Below are 21,508 nucleotides of genomic sequence, written 5' to 3'. Positions count from 1 at the left end.
TTAATAAAATATTATTAAAAATAAATAAATAAATGCATAATGCAGAAGGGGTCTGACTGCAATCTCTTGAGCCTCTGAACTGGACTGGGATTTTGGCACTCAAGCGAGGGCACAGTTGGTCATTTTCCCATGCCATTTCCCCAAAAGGAGTCACCTCACAGACATGAAATTTGTCTCAAAACCCTACAGATATACCAACGTTCCTTAAAAATAGCAGAAGAGACTTGTGGCACCTTCAAGGCCACCACATTTGCAATGGCATCGGCTTCTGTGAACTATCATCATCCTTAACAAACTACAGCTCCCAGGATTCCTTGGGCAGGAAGCAATGACTGTTTAAAGTGTTATGATACTGTTTTAAATGCAGTTGGGACCTCAGAAAGCCATAGCTATGAGGCTAGTTTGTTATGTGGAATGGGCAGGGAGGCTGTCATGAAGAGTTCAGTTCAGAAATGACCATTACCTAGGTTTGCCACGTTTCAAACAGTGAAAATCCAGACTCAAAAGTTGTTGAGCAAAATTGATTCTGGAAATAGCAACCCTACCAGTACACAGCTTCATATAGAGTACAGGCTGTCACCCATTTGAGATGGATGCCAGGAGACCTCTAACGGTACCAATATACTTCGTATATTCGTTTAACCCGGTGATTTTCATTATTATTGTTCTTTTGTCTCTGTTCAAATTGTCCGCCGCTGAGATGTTCTGCTGCTCTCTGATTCAAGCTGCTTTGTTTTGATAGTATAACTGTTGGTTTTCAGCTGAAGCCAGAACTCTTCCTCACGGGACTTATGGATATATACAATTAGGAAAGGACTGTGGAACTTTAGTACAATATATGATTACGGCTGCGAGACTTTTATAGCCACAAAGATGGGAGGACCCATTATTATCAACAATGGAAGAATAGCTGTTAAAACTAAGAGACTTAGCTGAAATGGCTAAATTGACATGTTTAGTCAGAGACTAAACATTGCTAGGTCATTGTTAACATGTGTTAGAGATTGGAAGCCCCTCATAGACTTTTTACATGAAAAAGAAAAAGAAATAATGATATCTGGATTTGAGGATTGAAGATCATGTTTGTTTATAGAAAGTGGCTTTGTTGGGTGGATTGGACAAACTGAATATTGCTTTTTATTAATATAGAAGATAGATGAAGAATCAGAAGTTATTTATTTTCTGAATCTTAGTTTTCTACCTTTCTCTTTTAACCTCTTTTCTACTCTTTTTTTTTCTTTCCTTTTCTTTCTCCATTTCTCTCCCCTTCCCCCCTTTGTATTTTTATTGCATCTAGATAAAAGCCTTGGTTTGGGTTTTTTCAAAAAAAGGTTAAATATATTCATTTTTGCATTTTTCTCTATAAGCCTTTATAAAAATTATTTTTAAAAGTGGTATAACTGCTGCTTCAGTTTTTGCTTTTCCGTAATTGAGATGTGAAGTTGTCGTCGTCGTTCTATGAGGCTCAGAGAACCACCATCAACGGAGAGCAGAAAAACTGGACGCAAAAATACCGGAGAAGGCGACAAAGGGTGAAAAATAGGAACTTCATTATTTCGCTTCGCTTGGCTTTCGTCTCTAGCGCTGGCAGAAGGATGCCAAAGAACTGTGCCAAGGGGAGCTGCAGCCAGACTGTGTTGGCATGGACATGCACTGAGCTGCATGTAGCAGTTGATGGGGGAATGGAGAACAGTTGTCAACAAAGGAGCAAGTCAAGGATTGGCCAGAAACAAGAACGCCCAAGGTCACCCAAGGAGGGATGGGTTCTCCTGCCTCCAGGCTTTGTGGACTGATGAGCGATGAACACCCTTGGATCTAACCAATCGAAAAGGAAATGCCCGCATCAATCATGGCAAGGAAGCAGAGTCACAGCCATACGTGTGTCCGTCCCCCCTCCTTGCATCCTTAAAGGACAAGGAGCAAAATAATGTGACCCAGTTTACTGAAGGAGAGATGCAAACAAATTAATCTGCTCCAAAGGTCTTCCCTAAATGTTGGCAGCCAATATTCTCCAAATACTGGCGAGGTTTGCCATGTTCAGCGAATATCCAAAATTCAACATTTACTGCTGGACAATCTAAGCAGAGGCAATCAGGCATTTCGGCAATACAGTGGTACCTCGGGTTAAGTACTTAATTCATTCCGGAGGTCTGTTCTTAACCTGAAACTGTTCTTAAGCTGAAGCACCACTTTAGCTAATGGGGCCTCCTGCTGCCGCTGCACCGCTGGAGCACGATTTCTGTTCTCATCCTGAAGCAAAGTTCTTAACCTGAAGCACTATTTCTGGGTTAGCAGAGTCTCTAACCTGAAGCGTATGTAACCCAAGATACCACTGTAGAGTGGTACCTCGGGATGCAAACGGGATCCTAAACAGAATGCAAGACGTGGGTCACGTTTTGCTGTTTCAGCGCGTAACGTCATTTTGAGCGTCTGCGCATGCGCGAGTGGCAAAACCCGGAAGTAACGCGCTCCCTTACTTCTGGGTTGCCGCGGAGCACAACCCGAAAGCGCTCAACCTGAAGCACATTCAAACCGAGGTATGACTGTATCCAACACCGTGCAATTGTGTCTCATATGTTTTCTCTCATTTTGTACAGATTTTCATGGTTTACTTCCTACAAGGTAAGTGTGGGGCTTTTTGTAACTTTGAGGAGAGAAAGCAACCCTTATACATGACACCAGTGAGGTTGTTTCCCCCTGGAACCTCAGAAGCTGAACTTACCCTGGGTCAGATCACTGGCCCACCTAGGTCAGTATTGCCTCCACTGGCTGGCAGAAGCTCTCCAGGATTTCAGATGAGGGACATTCACAGCCCTACTGAGAGATGCCATTAAAGATTGAACCTGCTGCCAAGCAGATTCTCTACCACTGAGGTCCAGCCCCTCTCCTTGCTTACTGCATTCATCTTTAACAAATATTGGGAAAGGGAGCTGAGCTGGATGAAATGGGGGGGGGTTAACCTTTTTGCCCACCACCACCACCCAGAATGGAACTCCCTTCCAGCTGGGATTCAACTGCCCCCCTTCTTTCTAAACCTCAGGCACTTGATAAAACACTTTGCTATTTCTTAGTTCTCTATGATGGATTTTAGTTGCCTCTTTTCTTCGTATAGGGGATGCAGATGGCGCTGTGGGTTAAACCACAGAGCCTAGGGCTTGCCGATCAGAAGGCCGGCGGTTTGAATCCCCACGACGGGGTGAGCTCCCGTTGCTCGGTCCCTGCTCCTGCCAACCTAGCAGTTCGAAAGCACGTCAAAGTGCAAGTAGATAAATAGGTACCGCTCCGGTGGGAAGGTAAACGGCGTTTCCGTGCACTACTCTGGTTCGCCAGAAGCGGCTTAGTCATGCTGGCCACATGACCCGGAAGCTCCCTGGGCCAATAAAGCGAGATGAGCGCCACAACCCCAGAGTCGGCCACGACTGGACCTAGTGGTCAGGGGTCCCTTTACCTTTCTTCGTATGTTTTCATACACATTTCCTGCACACCACTTAGAAATTATGGGAAGGAAATGCATAAATAGCAGAGATAAACAAATAAGTCCCCAAACACCCACAGCTGGGATTTGCAGCGGGAGAAAAACGTCTCGCTGGTGGTGTCAAATGGAGTTTTCCTCCCATTGCGTACTGCAGACATGTTTAACAAAAAAATTAACTTTGGCGCTGTGATGCTCAGGTGTTCCTTGGAGGGTTCAAATAGGCACCTGGTTGGTCCCTGTGACAGCAGGGTGTGCTGGACTTGATGGGTCGCTGGCCTCAATCCAACAGAGCCAGCAACTTCTTACGCTCCTAACTAAGCAGAGAGAAACTACGCCAGAAAAAGAACCTCCAGTTTGGTACGGAGGTGGAGAGGATGTGATTGACTTTTATAAAATTGCACACACAGTGGAATAAACGTGGATGGGGAGACATTGCTCTCTCCCTCTCCTGATTCTTGAACTCGGGGTTATCCAATCAAACGGATGAGCAGATTACGGACGAGCGAAAGGAAGCATTTCTGCACACAGTGGATAATTAAATTCACAGCAGAGGAGGGGAATCTTTTCCAGCCAAAGGGACGCATCCCCTCACAGGCAGCTCACTGGTACTTAGTGGGGCCAGGAGGAAAGTAGATGGCGCAACGGAGACAGTTCTTCCCTTTTTGCAAAGCAGGCTACGTTGTGAAAGCCGGAGGTTTCTCCACCCAGGCCTCTCTGCATCCTACATCCAGGAAAGCCAGAAGCATCATCAAGGATGCATGTCAGCCGGGCAAAAGCATTCATTGAGACGGCAAAGCAAGGCCAATGAGGGCCATGGCCTGGGCTTGAACACAAGCTGGGAAGTGTCCTGAGGGTCAAACAGAGTGGCCTTGAAGGCCACATCTGGGGAATGTCCTGAGGGCCAAACAGAGCCCCATTCGGTGGAGCAGCGCCCCTGTCAAGACACCTGCACCTTCCAAAAATAACTGAAGACTGTTTTTTTCCCCGACAGGCTTTCCCAGTTGGATAAATGGGTCTTTACCTCTGGTGTCCATTTGTTTGGGGGGGGGGTTCGTTTGTTTTAACTGTCTTTGCTGTTTTTAATTCTCTTCTGTGTCAATCTCCTAGAGGTGATGGTTTAGATGCGGTTCTCAACCTGTAGGTCCCCAGATGTTGTTGGACTACAACTCCCATCATCCCTGAGCTCTGGCCTTGCTAGCTAGGGGTGATGGGAGTTGTAGTTCAACAACATCTGGGGACCCACAGGTTGAGAAAGGCTGATTTAGAAGGTGAGGGACGCGGGTGGTGCTGTGGGTTAAACCACAGAGCCTAGGACTTGCCAATCAGAAGGTCAGCGGTTCGAATCCCCGCGATGGGGTGAGCTCCCGTTGCTCGGTCCCTGCTCCTGCTAACCTAGCAGTTCAAAAGCACATCAAAGTGCAAGTAGATAAAATAGGTACCGCTCCAGCGGGAAGGTAAACGGCGTTTCCGTGCACTGCTCTGGTTCGCCAGAAGCGGCTTAGTCATGCTGGCCACATGACCCGGAAGCTGTACACCGGCTCCCTCAGCCAATAAAGCGAGATGAGATGAGTCGGCCATGACTGGACCTAATGGTCAGGGGTCTCTTTACTTTTACCTTAATAAATCGATGATGATGATGATGATGATGATGATTAATCTGACATCCAGTTGTGTGTGATCAGTGGACTAGGGGAACTAAGCTAGTCCCCTAAATGTTCCTGGTAAATTAGAGGATTAAAGTATTAAAGCCTGGCACCCCCTTTCCCATAGCCTGGGAAGCTTCTGCCCTGCTTAGAGAGGGGGGTGCAATACTCATGTGTGCAACGTCAAGATGCCACAACATCACCCCCCACCAATTGCCCTCGCAAGCTGATTCCACTGGCCCTGACCGTTCCTCTATGAAAAAAATTCCCCACACATCACTGCCGACATCCTTTTCTCACAGGGACCAGCCAGATGTACATGGAAAGCAATCAATCAAGACCTGCACACAAGAGCTCTCTCCCGACTTGTGATTCACAGCAGCTGCCCTGCTTCTTATGGCACAATCCTACACAGGTATACTCCAAGTTGACTGAGTGTAGGACAGGCATCCCCAAACTTGGCCCTCCCTGTGTTTTGGGACTACAACTCCCATCATCCCTAAGTAACAGGACCAGTGGTCAGGGATGATGGGAACTGTAGTCACAAAATGTCTGGAGGGTCAAGTTTGGGGATGTCTGGTGTAGCACTTGTTATGTATTCAGTGGTCTGTGTTTGCCTGAGCTTGAGTCTGGACTAAGGAATCTGAGCTCCTGGGTTCTGATTCGGTACATGTTGTCCAATCACAGAACTTTTCAGGATTTGGGCCTCTGCCATTGGCCCTTGAACTCTGAGTCGTGATTCGCAGTTTGGGAGTTTAGACAGCCAATCACGTTGGGAGTGGGAGTGGCCCAAGCTTTCAGAAATGTATATAAGCAGCTGCTTTGCCTGTTTCCCAGTTATGTAGTTCAATAAAGGTTCTTGCTGTTATCGCTGTGTCTTGCCTCGTAGGAACCCACCTACACTTCAGGACTGCAGCCGCAAACTCTTAGGTTTTGAAGTGTGGGCTTCCCCACTTCACTGAATTTTCTCCTTGCGTGGTGCTCTCTCACACTGTGTTTTTAAGGACTCATTTCAACACCGGCTTGGCATTGTTTTATTAATTGGTGCAAACCGCTGAGAGCTTTTCAAGTCGGAAAGGGAGGCCTAGAGGTTGAAAACTAAACAATTAAAGCACACACAGCTTTGGTGGGAGGAGGAAATTGTGCTGAGGCAAGGACACCTTTGAAAGTATTTTTTATTGATTGGCTTTTATTTTCTTTACCCAAAAGAGGGGGGGAAAGAGAGAGAGAGAGAGAGAGAAAGCTGGATGAGTCAGAATGAAATGTTCTTGCTGTTAACAAGGCTGCAGTTTAAGAGCAGAGGTGCTGATGTATGTATCGGGAATTCTTACACGGTGCTATGTTCACAGCCAAAAAAATACTACCTCGCAGGGGTTGCAACATTCCTGCAGGGATCTTTTGAAATCACAGCTCAAGTGTGTGTGATCTGTTCTCTCCCCTACTTTACCACCCTTTACATGCTTTTGTTTTTTTAAGGGCAGTGGAGGAAAGGGGATTACCGTATTTTGTGCACCATAACACTCACTTTTTTCCTCTTAGAAAGTAAGGGGAAATGTCTGTGCATGTTATGGAGCGAATGCCTGCGGGTAGCAGGGGAGATCTGCTGCAGTCGTGAGCAGAGGATCCATGGTTCCCCTTCGTTCCCTCCTCCGTGGTTACAAAGCATGGATCCACATGGATCCTCAGGATTTTTGCATTGGGCTACTCCAAACTCACTGTCAGATCACATGTCTGTGGCCACAGCATGAACCACAAAAATCATATATCCACTATTTCGTTTAGAATATTTTTTCCTTGTTTTCCTCCTCTAAAAACTACGTGCGTGTTATGGTCTGGTGCGTGTTATAGAGCAAAAAATACGGTATGTAATGCAGGAGATATGGGAGACATCACCAGGTATTTGGTGATGGGGGGCAGGTGTCCAAGACACACTTCTAGAGATCCACAGCCTATGCAGAATAAGAAGTCAACACCACTTCAGATCCTGCTCTTGCGACTCAGAAATTGACCCCAGCTCTCCTGCCTCCTAAGGGCCCAAAATACACCTGCACTTGGTCTTTCATGAACAGTGAACAGGGGCACAAATTGAATTTGCCCACAAGGAAAATAAAGACAAGCCAGAGAGAATATTATTGGCACAGAAATGGAAGCAAGAAGAACTGCCGACGAAAGAAAAGTGGCAAATGAAATTAATGGACTATGCAGAATTAGATAAGATGACAGGAAGGATCCGAAACCTGCGGAACCAGAGATTCTTAGAGGACTGGAGTAAATATTTGAACTATTTGAAAAACAATTGTAATAAACAGATTACGCTAGTAGGACTGCAAGAAGTTTTTTAAGGCGGACTATGTGAAATATTGCAGAGAAGACTATGAAGAGAGTTATTAGTTAAGGACGATTAAAAGTAATAAAGAAATTAAGAAATGTAGACTAAGTGATAAAGATTGAAAAATCTTCAGAGGAGGCTGATAGGAGTCCAAAACATTGTATAAGATAAGAAAATATGTTAATCGATTGTTGGAAATGATATCCTAAAAAATTTTATTTTTATATATATATATATATATATATATATATATATATATATATATATGAGAAAATAAAGACAAGCAGTCTTTTAAGGCAGTCTGGAAGATTTCTCCATTCTGAGCTTCTTTTAATCACCGTTTTGGGGTTCTGCTGCTATTTTCAATCTCTCCCTTTTAGCTGCCTTGATTTAATACTTAAAATGCTTTGTGCTGTTTGTGTTGTTTTTAACTGCTGGTGGGGGGGTGTCTGTATTTTACACACACACACACACACACACACAATTTCATAAAATTTATACACCACCTGATTGTACAAAAACCATCGAATTACAAAGAGAATAAAACAACAGCATTATCGGTACAGTGGTACCTCGGGTTCAGTACTTAATTTGTTCCGGATGTCCATTCTTAACCTGAAACTGTTCTTAACCTGAAGCACCACTTTAGTTAATGGGGCCTCCTGCTGCTGCAGCGCTGCCGGAGCACAATTTCTGTTCTCATCCTGAAGCAAAGTTCTTAACCTGAAGCACTATTTCTGGGTTAGTGGAGTCTGTAACCTGAAGCGTGTGTAACCTGAAGCGTATGTAACCCGAGGTAAAGGTAAAGGGACCCCTGACCATTAGGTCCAGTCGTGGCCAACTCTGGAGTTGCAGCACTCATCTTGCTTTATTGGCCGAGGGAGCCAGCGTACAGCTTCCGGGTCATATGGCCAGCATGACTAAGCCGCTTCTGGAGAACCAGAGCAGCGCACGGAAACGCCGTTTACCTTCCCGCCAGAGCAGTACCTATTTATCTACTTGCACTGGCATGCTTTCGAACTGCTAGGTTGGCAGGAGCAGGGACCGAGCAACGGGAACTCACCCCGTTGCAGGGATTCGAACCGCTGACCTTCTGATCGACAAGTCCTAGGCTCTGTGGTTCAACCCACAGCACCACCCTCATCCCCCGTAACCCAAGGTACCACTGTATTAAAAACAACTACTGAAACATTCCCCCCAAAAAAGAGATCAATTCCCAACATCTCTAGGAAAGTTGGGTGAGATTCCCAGCTTAAACTCTGAAGGGTGGCTGCCAGTCAGTGTGGACACTACTGAGCCGTCAGATGGAATAAACCTCTAGCTATTTCTAGTTCCTTATTCAACACATGCCCTGTCCAGGATTTCTACTTCTGTGTTAAATGTACACACAAGTGCGGAGGGTGAGTAGTTGGTACATTTTGTACCATTGCAATATCATTACCTACTTTGGGTCTTACACAAGGGGTGGCTATTTACAAGCCCAAAACTTCAAAATGCAACTATGTCCTGAAAAGAGCATTGAATGCAGTCACAAAATACATGGAGAGCAATTTTGGCTTACACTGGTACCTTGGTTCTCAAATGCTCTGGTTCTCAAACTCCGAAAACCCAGAAGTAAGTGTTCCAGTTTTCAAACGTTTTTCGGAAGCCGAACATCCAATGCAGCTGTCGTCTATTGTTTCCGGGGCACCTCCACCAATCAGAAGCTGTGCCTTGGTTTTCGAACATTTCGGAAGTCAAATGGAGAAATGTGCTAAGAGGAAGGCTCGCTTGGCAAATCCACACTGTGATCAACTCCCGCCCGGAAACCAATGTCCCCACTGTGGAAGGATGTATGGATCCAGAATTGGCCTCCACCGTCACTTATGGACTCATTGCTAAAACTGTATTTATGGAAGACAATCTTACTCGGCTACGAGGGATCGCCAAAGAAGAAGGGCTGTTGAAATGATATATAATGAACTGAAAAAGGTATTTAAATATACCTTTCTGAAGAAACCAGAGGCCTTTCTCTTGGGCATGGTCGGCCAATTGGTGCCAAAGAAAGACAGAACATTTTTTATGTACGCAACAACAGCAGCAAGAATACTTATTGCAAAGTATTGGAAGACACAAGATCTACCCACCTTGGAAGAGTGGCAGATAAAGGTGATAGACTACATGGGACTGGCAGAAATGACCGGCAGAATCCGAAACCAGGGAAGAGAGACAGCGGAAGAAGATTGGAAGAAATTTAAGGACTATCTTGGGAAATATTACAAAATTAGTGAATCTTAAATTGATGTTGGATAGAATTTAAGCGGTTATCAGCTGAAATGATTAAGATAATTGGGGGAAAATTAAAAGAAAGAGAGGTGTAAAATTAAGTGAAAATTAAGGGTGAGGATTTGCTGAATGAATAATTCGAATTGGAATACAAAAAGGGGAGGTATGAGGAGGTCCGAGAAATAAGTTAAAAGAAAATAAGGGAATGAAATTATACGTGTTGTTAATTTTTTTTTAGTATTTTTAGTTTTTTGTCTTTGTTGTATAATTTTTGAAAACTTAATAAATATATTTTTTAAAAAAAACAAAGAAGAAGGGCTGTTGTATGGATAAAACGGGGGAGCACCAATGTACGTCTGCCTGAGCTCCTTGCGGTAAGGGCTGGATGGATCCATTGGTGAAATAAACGAATAAACCTTTGGAAGGGGGCACCGTGCCTGTGTCAATTATATATAAATTATATCCATTCATAGTGCATCATTATTACTTCTAAAAGCCCTGTCTGTTTTGTAGCAAGTTCCAATTAACTGCCTCTGCCACATCTGGAGATGTTTGGTTTCATAATCACCTAAATTACAGCTATTTAAAGAGGAACGATTAAATGTGCACTGCACGACTGGAGCCTTCCATTGGACTGTCAGCTGCTGGAGAGGGCTGGAGAGAGAGGAATCCTGCATACAAGGCAGGGCTTCCTCCTGTGTAAACTGCCCTCGCTTCGCCAAAAGTCAGCAGTGCTTTAAAATACTGGATGGCAGGAGTGCAAGAGCTGCGTTTACTAGCTGTCTTCGGCGATGGTAGCTTTCTGAACAGCTGTGATCACGCAGAATAGAAACCGGGGCTTCCAGCAGCTCCCTGAGAATCCCAGGTTTAAATCCTTGTTATTATTTTTAGTTCCAGCCCTCATGGTGCGAAAGAGGAAAAACGCTTTGCAAAAGGTTAAAGAGGACCTGTTTTCTAAAGGACTTTCTCTCTTCCCCAATGGAGAGCTGTAAGCTGAAGGCACCCTATCTCTTTCAGAGGGGTTGTTGCTGTTGTTTAGTCGTGTCCGACTCTTTGTGACCCCCTAGACCAGAGCACGCCAGGCACTCCTGTCTTCCACTGCCTCCCACAGTTTGGTCAAACTCATGCTGGTAGCTTCGAGAACACGGTCCAACCATCTCGTCCTCTGTCGTCCCCTTCTCCTTGTGCCCTCCATCTTTCCCAACATCAGGGAAAGACTCCATCTTTCCAGGGAGTCTTCTCTTCTCTTCTCATCAGGTGGCCAAAGTATTGGAGCCTCAGCTTCAGGATCTGTCCTTCCAGTGAGCACTCAGGGCTGATTTCCTTCAATGGATCGGTTTGATCTTCTTGCTGTCCATGGGACTCTCAAGAGTCTCCTCCAGCACCAGAATTCAAAAGCATCAATTCTTCAGCGATCAGCCTTCTTTAGGGTCCAGCTCTCACTTCCATACATCACTACTGGTTCGGAGGGGTAGGGGGCTGATATGTGCTAGTGCAGACTTTGCCAATGTGCTGCCCTCCAGATGCTGGCTGTGGCTGATGGGAGATGCAGTCAAAAACATCTGGAGCACATCAGGTTGGCCGTGGCTACAATAAAGGATATGCCAGCTGCCAGGAATCCATGAACTGCTGGCTTCCATGGAAGCCCTAACCTGCAGCCTGAGGCTCTGAATCGCACGGTTATGGTTTCAAGTCCCAAACTGGGCAAAAGATTCCTGCATTGCAGAGGGTCAGACTGGATGACCCTGGGGTCCCTTCCAACTCTATGGTTCTCCGTTCCTAAGCTTGGGGGAACTTGCTCTACGATATGATAATCTTTATTGTCTTTGTCCCGTACAGAACAATGAAACTGAAAAAATATACATCAGACATTCAAAAACCAACAAGCCTGCTATCCCAGCTGTCCCAGCCTGGTTAACCCCCTAAAAACTCTGATACCCCGTAATTAAATACAATATACTCCCACAGAGACTACCTTACACTGCATTTAAAACCAAAATCGCATTTGGATAGAAACTGTTTCTCAGGCGGCTAGTCCTAGTCTTTATAACCCTGCACCTTCATCCAGAAGGCAGAAGCTGAAAGAGATCATTTCCTACTTACAGGCAACGCCCTCTTTGCGCGGGGATTGCATTCTGGATCATTGCACGCTTGCGTGAAATTGTGTATAATCGGAACACCCATTGGAAAAGTCTGAAAAACACCCTGTTCCCTGATCCACTGTACTAACAGCAAACTCACTACCCAAGTGCCAATCTTTATACAATACAGCAAAAATCTCATTACCTACATGCAACACAGTGGCTAAGGAAAAACTGAGGGTTGTCAAGACTACCCCTCCCCCCCAAAAAAAAATACCTTTTTAAAAAATCCTTAAAGGGGAGGGAGCCAAAAGCATCTCATTGAGAACTCAGAATGTTTGCTGACTATTTGGCGGGAAGGAGAGAAAAATCAGTGGGAACATAATGGAGTAGCCTAGGAAAGGACACGGCTGGCTGGCTGGCTGAATTGTGCAACTCCATGCTGCAACGTTTTGTTGTGAATCCCCCTTTAAATAAAGAAGCAGCCCTCCCAAGGTGGCTTACGAAAGCCCATCAAAAATGTAGCAGATTTTTTTAAAAAATGTACAAATTAAACAAGCCAATTTCAAAAGCTAAGAGCGACCGCACTTTAAACAGAACACAGTTTGGAACAAGCAAGTGTTTACGGTCTGTTTAACAGCTGTCTAAAAAACGGAGCCGATCAAACTTCTGGAAGAGAATTCCCAACATATGCAGGGCTAACACAAAATAGGCCCTGTCTTCAACACCCACCAGTCTGATGGATTCCAACAGCAGGCCCATGAGCCAGACCCCAAAGTATGATCTTGACACCTGGGTGCATTCCTATGGATGCAGGAGGTCCTGCAAACAACCCGATCCCAAATCATTTAGAGCAGCAGTAGCCTTTGAGGTGAACTCTACATCTTGTTAGACTTCAACTCCCAGCCGCCGCCATGTCCAACAGTCAGGAATTGCAGACGTTTTAGTCCAGCAACATCTGGAGGGCATCAAAATTGGCGAGGCTGAGTTTAGGGCTTGAAAGGCAATGGTGTTGATTTTCCGGAAAAATCTGTGTTGTAATTTTTTCCAGAACATTTTCCTTTGCAAGTTAGTTTCCATGTGGGGAAATCCTTATGCTCCAGTAGAGAGTGATCTAATGTAGCATGTTTTATTTTACTTGTATTTGGTAAACAAAGCTAAAAATGTTGAAACTGCCAAGCTTGCTTAATACTGTATTTGCAATTGGCACCTGTTCATTATTACTAATGAACTTACAAAACGGGAAAAGCAGGCGTCCCACACCACTGTTTAAAGGGCATAACCGGCACTTTTTAATTGAGCCTGGAAATGAATCGGCAGCCAGTGCAACCGGCATAGGATTGATGTTATATTCTCCGAACACCTAGACCCCATTTGTCCTTTGAGAAAAGTCCCCTTTCACAATTTCCTTTGTAAAAAAAAATTCCTTCCAGTAGCACCTTAGAGACCAACTAAGTTTGTTATTGGTATGAGCTTTCGTGTGCATGCAAGAAGTATCTGAAGTATCTGAAGAAGTGTGCATGCCCACGAAAGCTCATACCAATAACAAACTTAGTTGGTCTCTAAGGTGCTACTGCATGGATAGGCAAACTAAGGCCCGGGGGCCGGATCCGGCACAATCGCCTTCTAAATCCGGCCCGCGGACAGTCCGGGAATCAGCATGTTTTTACATGAGTAGAATGTGTCCTTTTATTTAAAATGCATCTCTAGGTTATTTGTGGGGCAAAGGAGTTTGTTCATTTCCCCCAAAAAAATATATTCTGGCCCCCCACAAGGTCTGAGGGACAGTGGACCAGTCCCCTGCTCAAAACGTTTGCTGACCCCTGTGCTACTGGAAGGATTTTAAAATTTTTGTTTCGACTACGACAGACCAACACGGCTACCTACCTGTGACTAGATCAATTTACATTATTACACTCGCTGAGTTTTTACATTTGCTGATCCCAATTCAGGAAAGGGCCATTGCAGCCCACATCCCATTGAAATGAATGGGCCAGCTGAATTCATCACTGACAAATCCATAGACTTCAATGATGCCCAGGTGTGATAATTTCTCTCTTGAGCATCCTCTTCATTTGCATAACTATTTAGCCCAAGCTAATGCATGCTTTTACTCAGAAGGAAGCTGACCTGTTCAAATGGGGTTCAGTTCCATGGAAGGCACTTTTTGCTACTTGTTCTGGCAGAAGCATACAAGGCATGCATTTCATATGAGAAAATATGTTTATGCACAGAGCATCCATTTGGCAAAGACTCCATGTATTGGAACAGACAATGGGAAAGTGGAACAGCCAGTGTTGTGTAGTGGTTAGAGAGTTAGGCTAGGACCTGGGGAGCCAGAGTTCAAATCCCCCCTCAGCCGTAAGCTCATTGGGTGACCTTGGGCGAATTACTATTTCTCAGCCTAACCTACCTCACAGGGTTGTTGTGTGGATAAAATGGCTGGGGGAGGAGAGAATTACCTTGAGCTCTTTGGAGGAAAGATAAGATCTAAGAAGAAGAAGTAACGGTAGTGGTAGCAAAGGACCCAAAACAGAAACACGCCTGTATAGGCAAGAAATGGGTGGCAGCATTTCACCAGCGAGTAGCAGGAGATGAGTGGGGGAAAGATGGGGTGTATTCTCTGCATATGAAACAAGGCAGCAAACTTTGCAATTTCTCAGGTTGAGATCATTCTGATAAAACAAGGCTGTTCTGCAGCCCTCAAGACACAGTAAAGCTTGGGATATCTATGCTGTAGAAATATATATAATGCCAAATTAGATCATTCATATATATATATATACAGTGGTGCCTCGCAAGACGAAATTAATTCGTTCCGCAAGTTTTTCCTTCTTGCGAGTTTTTCGTCTTGCGAAGCACCGTTTCCCATAGGAATGCATTGAAAATCAATTAATGCGTTCCTATGGAAACCGCTTGCCAGGCTGGCGGTGCGGAGAAGGGCTTTTCTCCCCACTGCAAGCCTTCAGGGCAGGTACGGTGGGGCGGAGAGACCTCTGTTCCCAGGGCTTGCGGTGGGAGGAGGGTTTTTCCTCCCCACCGCCAACATTCAGAACAGCATTCTGAATGTTGGCGGTGGGAAGGAAAACCCTCCTCCCACCACAAGTCTTCAGGACAGCCATCCGAAGGCTGGCGCGGGGAGAAGGTCTCTCAGCCCCACCGCCAGCCTTCGGAGGAGCCTTCCGAAGCCTGGCGGCGGGAGGAGGTCTCTCCGCCCCACTGCCAGGCTTCGGAGGAGGTCCGAGGACAGTGGGGAAGACGCGCTGCACTTCCCCGCTGTCCCGGAGATTTCCCTATGTGCTTTCGTCTTGCGAAGGAAGCCCATAGGGAAATTCGTTTTGCGAAGCGCCTCCAAAACGGAAAACCCTTTCGTCTAGCGGGTTTTCCGTCTTGCGAGGCGTTCGTCTTGCGGGGCACCACTGTATACACACACGCACAACACACACATACATATATATATATATATATATATATATATATATATATCGTATTTTTCGCTCTATAAGACGCACCAGACCATAAGAAGCACCTAGTTTTTGGAGGAGGAAAACAAGAAAAAAAATATTCTGAATCTCAGAAGCCAGAACAACAAGCGGGATAGCTGTGCAGCCTGCATTCACTCCATAAGATGCACACACATTTCCCCTTACTTTTTAGGAGGGAAAAAGTGAGTCTCATAGAGCAAAAAATACGGGATGTGTGTGTGTGTGTGTGTGTGTATACACACACACACACACACACACACACAGAAAACTGCAATTTTTGTCTCCACATAGTCCAAGAGTGCTGGATTAGTGGGACGGGAAGAGTGGGCTTAAGGCAGCCTTTTTGATTCCCAATCAGCTCTGGTCCCCAAAATCTGCAGGGCACCACCAGGCTGGCAAAGGCTGCCTTGAGGGCACAGGGCATCTGCCCAGCTCTCCAACCAAAACTGAGTGGCAGGACTCCAAAGTGTGCAGCAAGGTGGCTTAAGCTGCCCCTACACTAACTTAAGAACCTAGCATCTGGTACCTCTGTACAGCTGCATTTTGCACACTTTGTAGTTATCACTCCAAAGGCAGAAGTTTTATCTCCCAACAGCCCTCTAGCCCAAACTGAGCAAAGCCTTACAAGGTAAAGAATGGCTGCAGGGAGTTCTTACAGCGACACTAAACCAGGAAATGTGTTCATATCCATCCAGGCACGCACAGTGCCTGCTTCTGAAACATCTGTGGCTATCTGCCCACACAGCATCGCACGGAGCTTGAACTCTTGCATGTCTTGGCCATTTGGCCTCACTGCGTTACAACACACACAACCACCACCAGTCACCAACACGCATCCAGGCTAAGGGACCAGCATCGCTCCGGATCTGGCGCAAGTGGGTTGGTGCAGCCACAAGCCCAAACCCAAAGGCAGCCCGGTCCTATCCTGCGCTTCCTCAGTTCCGCTGGGTTCAATCCTGTGAAGAGGATTGCAAGCCCCAGAGCCCAGACCTGCGCCTGTTTTTGCCTAAGTTACGGGATGTAGAGGGTGACGGGCAAGTCCTACGGCGCGATCCCGCTCACGTTTTTACTCGGGAGTAAAGTCCTGCTCAACTCACTCCTTGGGAAGAGCGCGCGAGGCTGTTTGCACGGTTGGTTCCGAAGGTCCCAGAAGCCTCTTTTGCATACTTTCAGGAGGGTTAAAAATAAATAAATATGCGACCCCCCCCCCGCCCGCAATTCGTTTATCCCCAGGATCACTCCCTCCCTCCCCAAAAGACAGCGAGGAAAACTCCTCTCGTACCTCTTGAGATAGTTTCTCCCGTACAAGATCTGCTGCAGGAGAGTGACGACGGCGAAGGCGCAGATGAAGATGAAGAGCAAAGTTCGGTTCCCCAGCAGATCCCGGCTGGAAGTGGGGTCCGTGTAGCCCATGCTGGCGGAAAGGGGGCCGCGAAGCCGAGCTCCGTCAAGGTCTCGCTCGCAGAAGGAGCCGCATCCTCCTCAAGCCCCGCTCAGGCGCGGCTGGGGCGAAGGGGAGAAGCCGAGGAGGAGGAGCAGGAGGCGGAGGCGCGCCATTCAAGGGCACGGCGGCCCCGCATCGCCGCCCCCCGGCGGAGGGAGAGAGGCGGCGGCGACGGCCGGGCGGGCGGAAAGTTCTTCCCCGGCGCGGGAAAGCGCCTCGGCGGCTTCTCGCTTCTGCAAAGCAGCGCCCTCCGGCTCGCCTGGTCGGCGCCTCCGCCGCCCGCGCTGCGCCAGAGGAGGAGGCCCCCGGCGCGCAAAGGAGGGCGGCGCTGCTCCTCCTCCGCCTCCTGCGGGGCGGGGAATAAAAGCCCCCCAAAAATCCCCCTTTCTACTCAACGAGGGGCCTGCCCCGGTCTTCTTTCGGGGAGGGGGCGGGCAGAGAGGAGGCCGAGCAAATCGAGAGAGGGTTCAAAGCGAAAGGCGACACCCCCAACGGAACTCCTGCAGCGGGCTGGCTGGCCTCTCCAAAACGCCGCGCTTTGGTTAGGTGCTGCTGTGGTGCGGGCGCGCATGGAGATTTCCATGTGGGCGTCTGGCACATAGGCTCCGGCGAGGAAGAGGAAGGAGAAGGGGACGTGTTCGGCCAGGGCTAGGTTTGAGCCCCAGGAGGGTCACGACGGCGCTTGGACAGCTCTCCAAGCAAACGGCCCGGGGAGGGAGCGAGGCGCGGAGGCAGGGACTAGCGCGTCGCGGCCGAGCTGCGTTTTCGGTGGAGAGGGCTGTCGGGTTTGTGAGTGTCCAAAGCAAGCGGTAGGCTGGAGCTGGGCGCTGGTTCTGGAGCATTGATGTGCAACGCCTGCTCTCGGCTGGAGTTGCTCTCCTCGCGCCCCGTCCAGCCTCCCCTACCAAGCCCAGGCAAGGTCGTTGCGCATCTCTTCAAGGGCACGGAGATCGCGCGCGCTCGGCGCCTTCCCGCCTGCAGCTGGTGGAGCCATGTGGACGGCCGCCGCAGGCCAGGGACTTCAGGCAGACCCGAAAGCGTGCTTGGGAGAAACTGTCCTTGAGAAGACAAGTGTGCCTTTTGTCTCTGACTTGATTTCCCGCCTCTGCGACCTCCAGGTGCCCTGTAGGGAGATGCTTGCAAAGAAAGAGGGGGCACACACACCCCTCTCTCTGCAGCCCTCCTGCCTGAACCGTTAGCACGTCTCAGCTGCGAGAAGGAACCCGCTCCCCAAGCCGCAAACTTGTCGCGGTAGGAGAAGCGGCTTCTTGCAAAAGCTGCGTGTGCGTGCTTTGTCAGGGCAAGAAGGTCGACCGGGATCCACCGGCAGGTGATGGGGCTGGAGGTAATTGTAGCAGATATAAGTAGTGGCGTAGCGTGGGTTGTCAGCACCCGGGGCAAGGCAAGTAATTTGCGCCCCCTAACCCATGGATTTGCGCCCCCTAACCCCCAGATGTTGCGCCCGGTGCGGCCGCCCCCCCTGCACCCCCACGCTACGCCACTGGATATAAGCGATGCCTTCCTGACTCCCGATAGCCCTTAGGATGGGTAAGACAAACTGCACGAGTCTCTGGTGGTCATAGAAGGATAGGATTGCAGAGTTGGAAGGGATCCTGAGGATTATCTAGTCCAGCCCCCTTCAGTGCAGGAACACCGCCCCCCACCCCGCAGTCCGTTGCTGCAAAATTCTTAACATGCCCTGGGTCTGATGAAGGCAACTTTAGTCTCCACAAGCTTGTGGCTCTTGCAAGCAAATAGTATTATCTCTTACATTTCTATATTGCATTTCCATCGAAGGAGCTCAAGTTGGTGTCCACAGTGGCGTAGCGTGGGGGGTGCAGGGGGGGCCGGCCGCACCGGGCGCAACATCTGGGGGTTAGGGTTAGGGGGCGCAAATCCACGGGTTAGGGGGTGCAAATTACTTGCCTTTCCCCGGGTGCTGACAACCCACGCTACGCCACTGGGTGTCCATGGTACTCCCTCATTTTTATCATCACAACAACCCTGTAAGGTAGGTTAGGTCAAGAGGCAGTGGCACTGCCAAGGTCACCCCATGAGTTTCATGGCTGAGTGGGGAATCGACCCCTGGTCTTCCAAATCCTAGCCTGACACTGTAACCGCCATACAACACTGGCATTAATTTGTATCTGGCTATTCAGCAGTTCTTGTTGTCTTTGTCCATGGAGTTTTCTTGGCAGGGATACTGGAGTGGCTTGCCAGTTCCTGCTCCAGGTGGATCACATTTGGTCAAAATTCTCCACTATGACCTGTCCATATTGGGTGGCCCTGCAAGGCATAGCTCATAGCTTCTCTGAGTTATTCAAGCCCCTTTGCCACAGCAAGGCAGTGAGTGTTTGACCAAACTGCGGGAGGCAGTGGAAGACAGGAGTGCCTGGCATGCTCTGGTCCATGGAGTCATGAAGAGTCGGACACGACTAAACAACAACATTCAGGAGTGATGCTGGTGGCGCTGTGGGTTAAACCACAGAGCCTAGGACTTGCTGATCAGAAGGTCAGCGGTTCGAATCCCTGCGACAGGGTGAGCTCCTGTTTCTTGGTCCCAACTCCTGCCAACCTAGCAGTTCGAAAGCATGTCAAAGTGCAAGTAGATAAATAGGTACCTCTCCGGCGGGAAGGTAAACGACGTTTCCGTGTGCTGCTCTGGTTCGCCAGAAGCGGCTTAGTCATGCTGGCCACATGACCCGGAAGCTGTATGCCGGCTCCCTCGGCCAATAAAGCGAGATGAGCGCCGCAACCCCAGAGTCTGTCACGACTGGACCTAATGGTCAGGGGTCCCTTTACCTTTTATTCAGGAGTGACCGTCACATTACATCCCTAAAGTCTTCCTGAGTTAGGGATGAACATGCTGTCTTAGAGTGGGCAAAGCACTGGTCCTTTGTGCTGACCACTCCGGCTGGCAACCTCTCTCCTCCTCCCTTACCAGATCTCAGGTAGAGTTCCTTCTGCAGCTTACCTACATGAGATGCTTTGAAGCTGGAAAGATGCCACGGAATGAACATGATGCTCAGTAGACAAAGCAAGGCACCAGGTCCTCATAGGCAAGCAGTTTACAGCACAATCCTAACCATGCCTACTGAGAAATAAGTCCCATTGTATTCAGTAGGGCTTACTCCCAGGTAAGTGTGATTTAGGACTGCAGCCTTCCTGGCTCTTCACCAGCATGGAATGCAGGGCGGATTTTAAAGGTATGATCAGAACACACTATTCATCACTGCTCCAAAGGAAGTCCCACTGAGTTCAGTGGGCTTACTTCCAGGTAAGTGGGTGCAGAACTGCAGCCTATTTTGGTTATTTCTTATTTAACCATCATTGTTTAACTTGTATTTAATAAATAAAGGCTTAAGAGACTTTTTTCTGGGTTTTTAAGACTGGCATTAAAAACTTAATTTATGTATGTACGCCTTAAACAATCACAAAGAAAAACGAAGCATAGAAAGGAATAGAATTAGAATTTCGGCAAAGGAGAAAATGCAGACACCTCGCAGAAAAAAGATGTCTGTGTTTAATTTTATGGCACCACCTTTGTCGTCATGTGTTTTATGTGGTAGATATATTTTCCCCATCTGTTTTAGCCATTTTTATGTACACCACACGATGCGGGTGGCACTGTGGGTTAAACTACAGAGCCTAGGACTTGCCGATCAGAAGGTCAGCGGTTCAAATCCCCACGACGGGGTGAGCTCCCGTTGCTTGGTCCCTGCTCCTGCCAACCTAGCAGTTCGAAAGCATGTCAAGTGCAAGTAGATAAATAGGTACCGCTCCGGCGGGAAGGTAAACAGCGTTTCCGTGCGCTGCTCTGGTTCGCCAGAAGCGGCTTAGTCATGTTGGCCACATGACCCGGAAGCTATGCGCTGGCTCCCTTGGCCAATAAAGTGAGATGAGCACCGCAACCCCAGAGTCAGCCACGACTGGACCTAATGGTCAGGTGTCCCTTTACCTTTATGTACACCACACGGCATGGGGGTGCAGGCCGGCCAAAGGTGTTGAGCTTTTTTGGAAATCAAAGTTGTTAAAAGATCAACAAATATTCAAAAGCATTGAAATTACTGAATTATCTGTTGTCGTCCCCCAACAACTTTGGAGGAAGCAATTGTTGCTCATTATTTATTTGACAGCATAAGGTCCATAAGAAGCAGCAATACCAAGACCAGCTTATATCATGAAATAAGTTCTGTGCCTTTATGAGCTGCGTGATAGGCAGAAATTCAACCAGTGCAGCATTTGCTAGTGAAGAAACGCAGAAGCTGGGATTCACTGCACATGGGTTTTTTTTAATAATGAAGACTCACTAAGCAGAAAGGCGAGGACCTGAACTTCAGACTGGGAGGATGAGGCAGTGAAATGAACAGATCTGTCCCTTCCTGATTCCAGCCAGAGCTCTCTCGGCCATTGCCTCATCCCAGCAGCTCACTATCTGAGATGCAAAGCCACAGGGACAAATTCTAGCCTATGGGATGCCCTGCTGTACCGCCAGGCACAGATCTGGAAATATATTTGACAAGGACACATGATCCTGAGGGAACTGCTGTGAGGGAACGAAGCACAGAATAGTATGCAACCCAGAGGGCTTTTCCACACAAGAAAAAACTTGTTTTATTTGAAAGCATAATGCTGAAGGATTAAATGCTTCTTTCAATCAACTCCCCATAAATTCCATTAGAGCATATATCTCACAATTTGCACTTGCTAAGAGGTCTGTGGGTGGGCGTTTCGCTGCAGAAACAGGCAGGAAAGAGAACCTGGGAAGAGAAAGGGGGAGACCGAT

The 21,508-nt window shown here is 47.6% G+C and overlaps 1 protein-coding gene across 2 annotated transcripts in view; it reads right to left on the bottom strand.

The window, feature by feature from the left end:
• The window catches only part of ST8SIA5 (ST8 alpha-N-acetyl-neuraminide alpha-2,8-sialyltransferase 5), a 60,583-nt gene extending 43,555 nt beyond the window's left edge, over nucleotides 1-17,028 (bottom strand). The window contains exon 1 of one of the 2 annotated variants that reach the window (XM_081213088.1): nucleotides 16,561-17,028. In XM_081213088.1, coding sequence (XP_081069214.1) covers nucleotides 16,561-16,691 — 131 coding nt within the window. In that variant the 5' untranslated portion in view covers nucleotides 16,692-17,028. The remainder of the gene's footprint in view (nucleotides 1-16,560) is intronic. The other variant, XM_081213087.1, reaches the window with a different exon arrangement.
• Between the last annotated feature and the right edge of the window lie 4,480 nt (nucleotides 17,029-21,508).

Source organism: Podarcis bocagei (genome assembly GCF_964188305.1).
Source record: "Podarcis bocagei genome assembly, chromosome: 11".
NCBI classification, from domain to species: domain Eukaryota; kingdom Metazoa; phylum Chordata; class Lepidosauria; order Squamata; family Lacertidae; genus Podarcis; species Podarcis bocagei.
The sequence above is the reverse complement of the archived record's forward strand: the minus strand, read 5'-3'. Positions and strand labels throughout refer to the sequence as shown.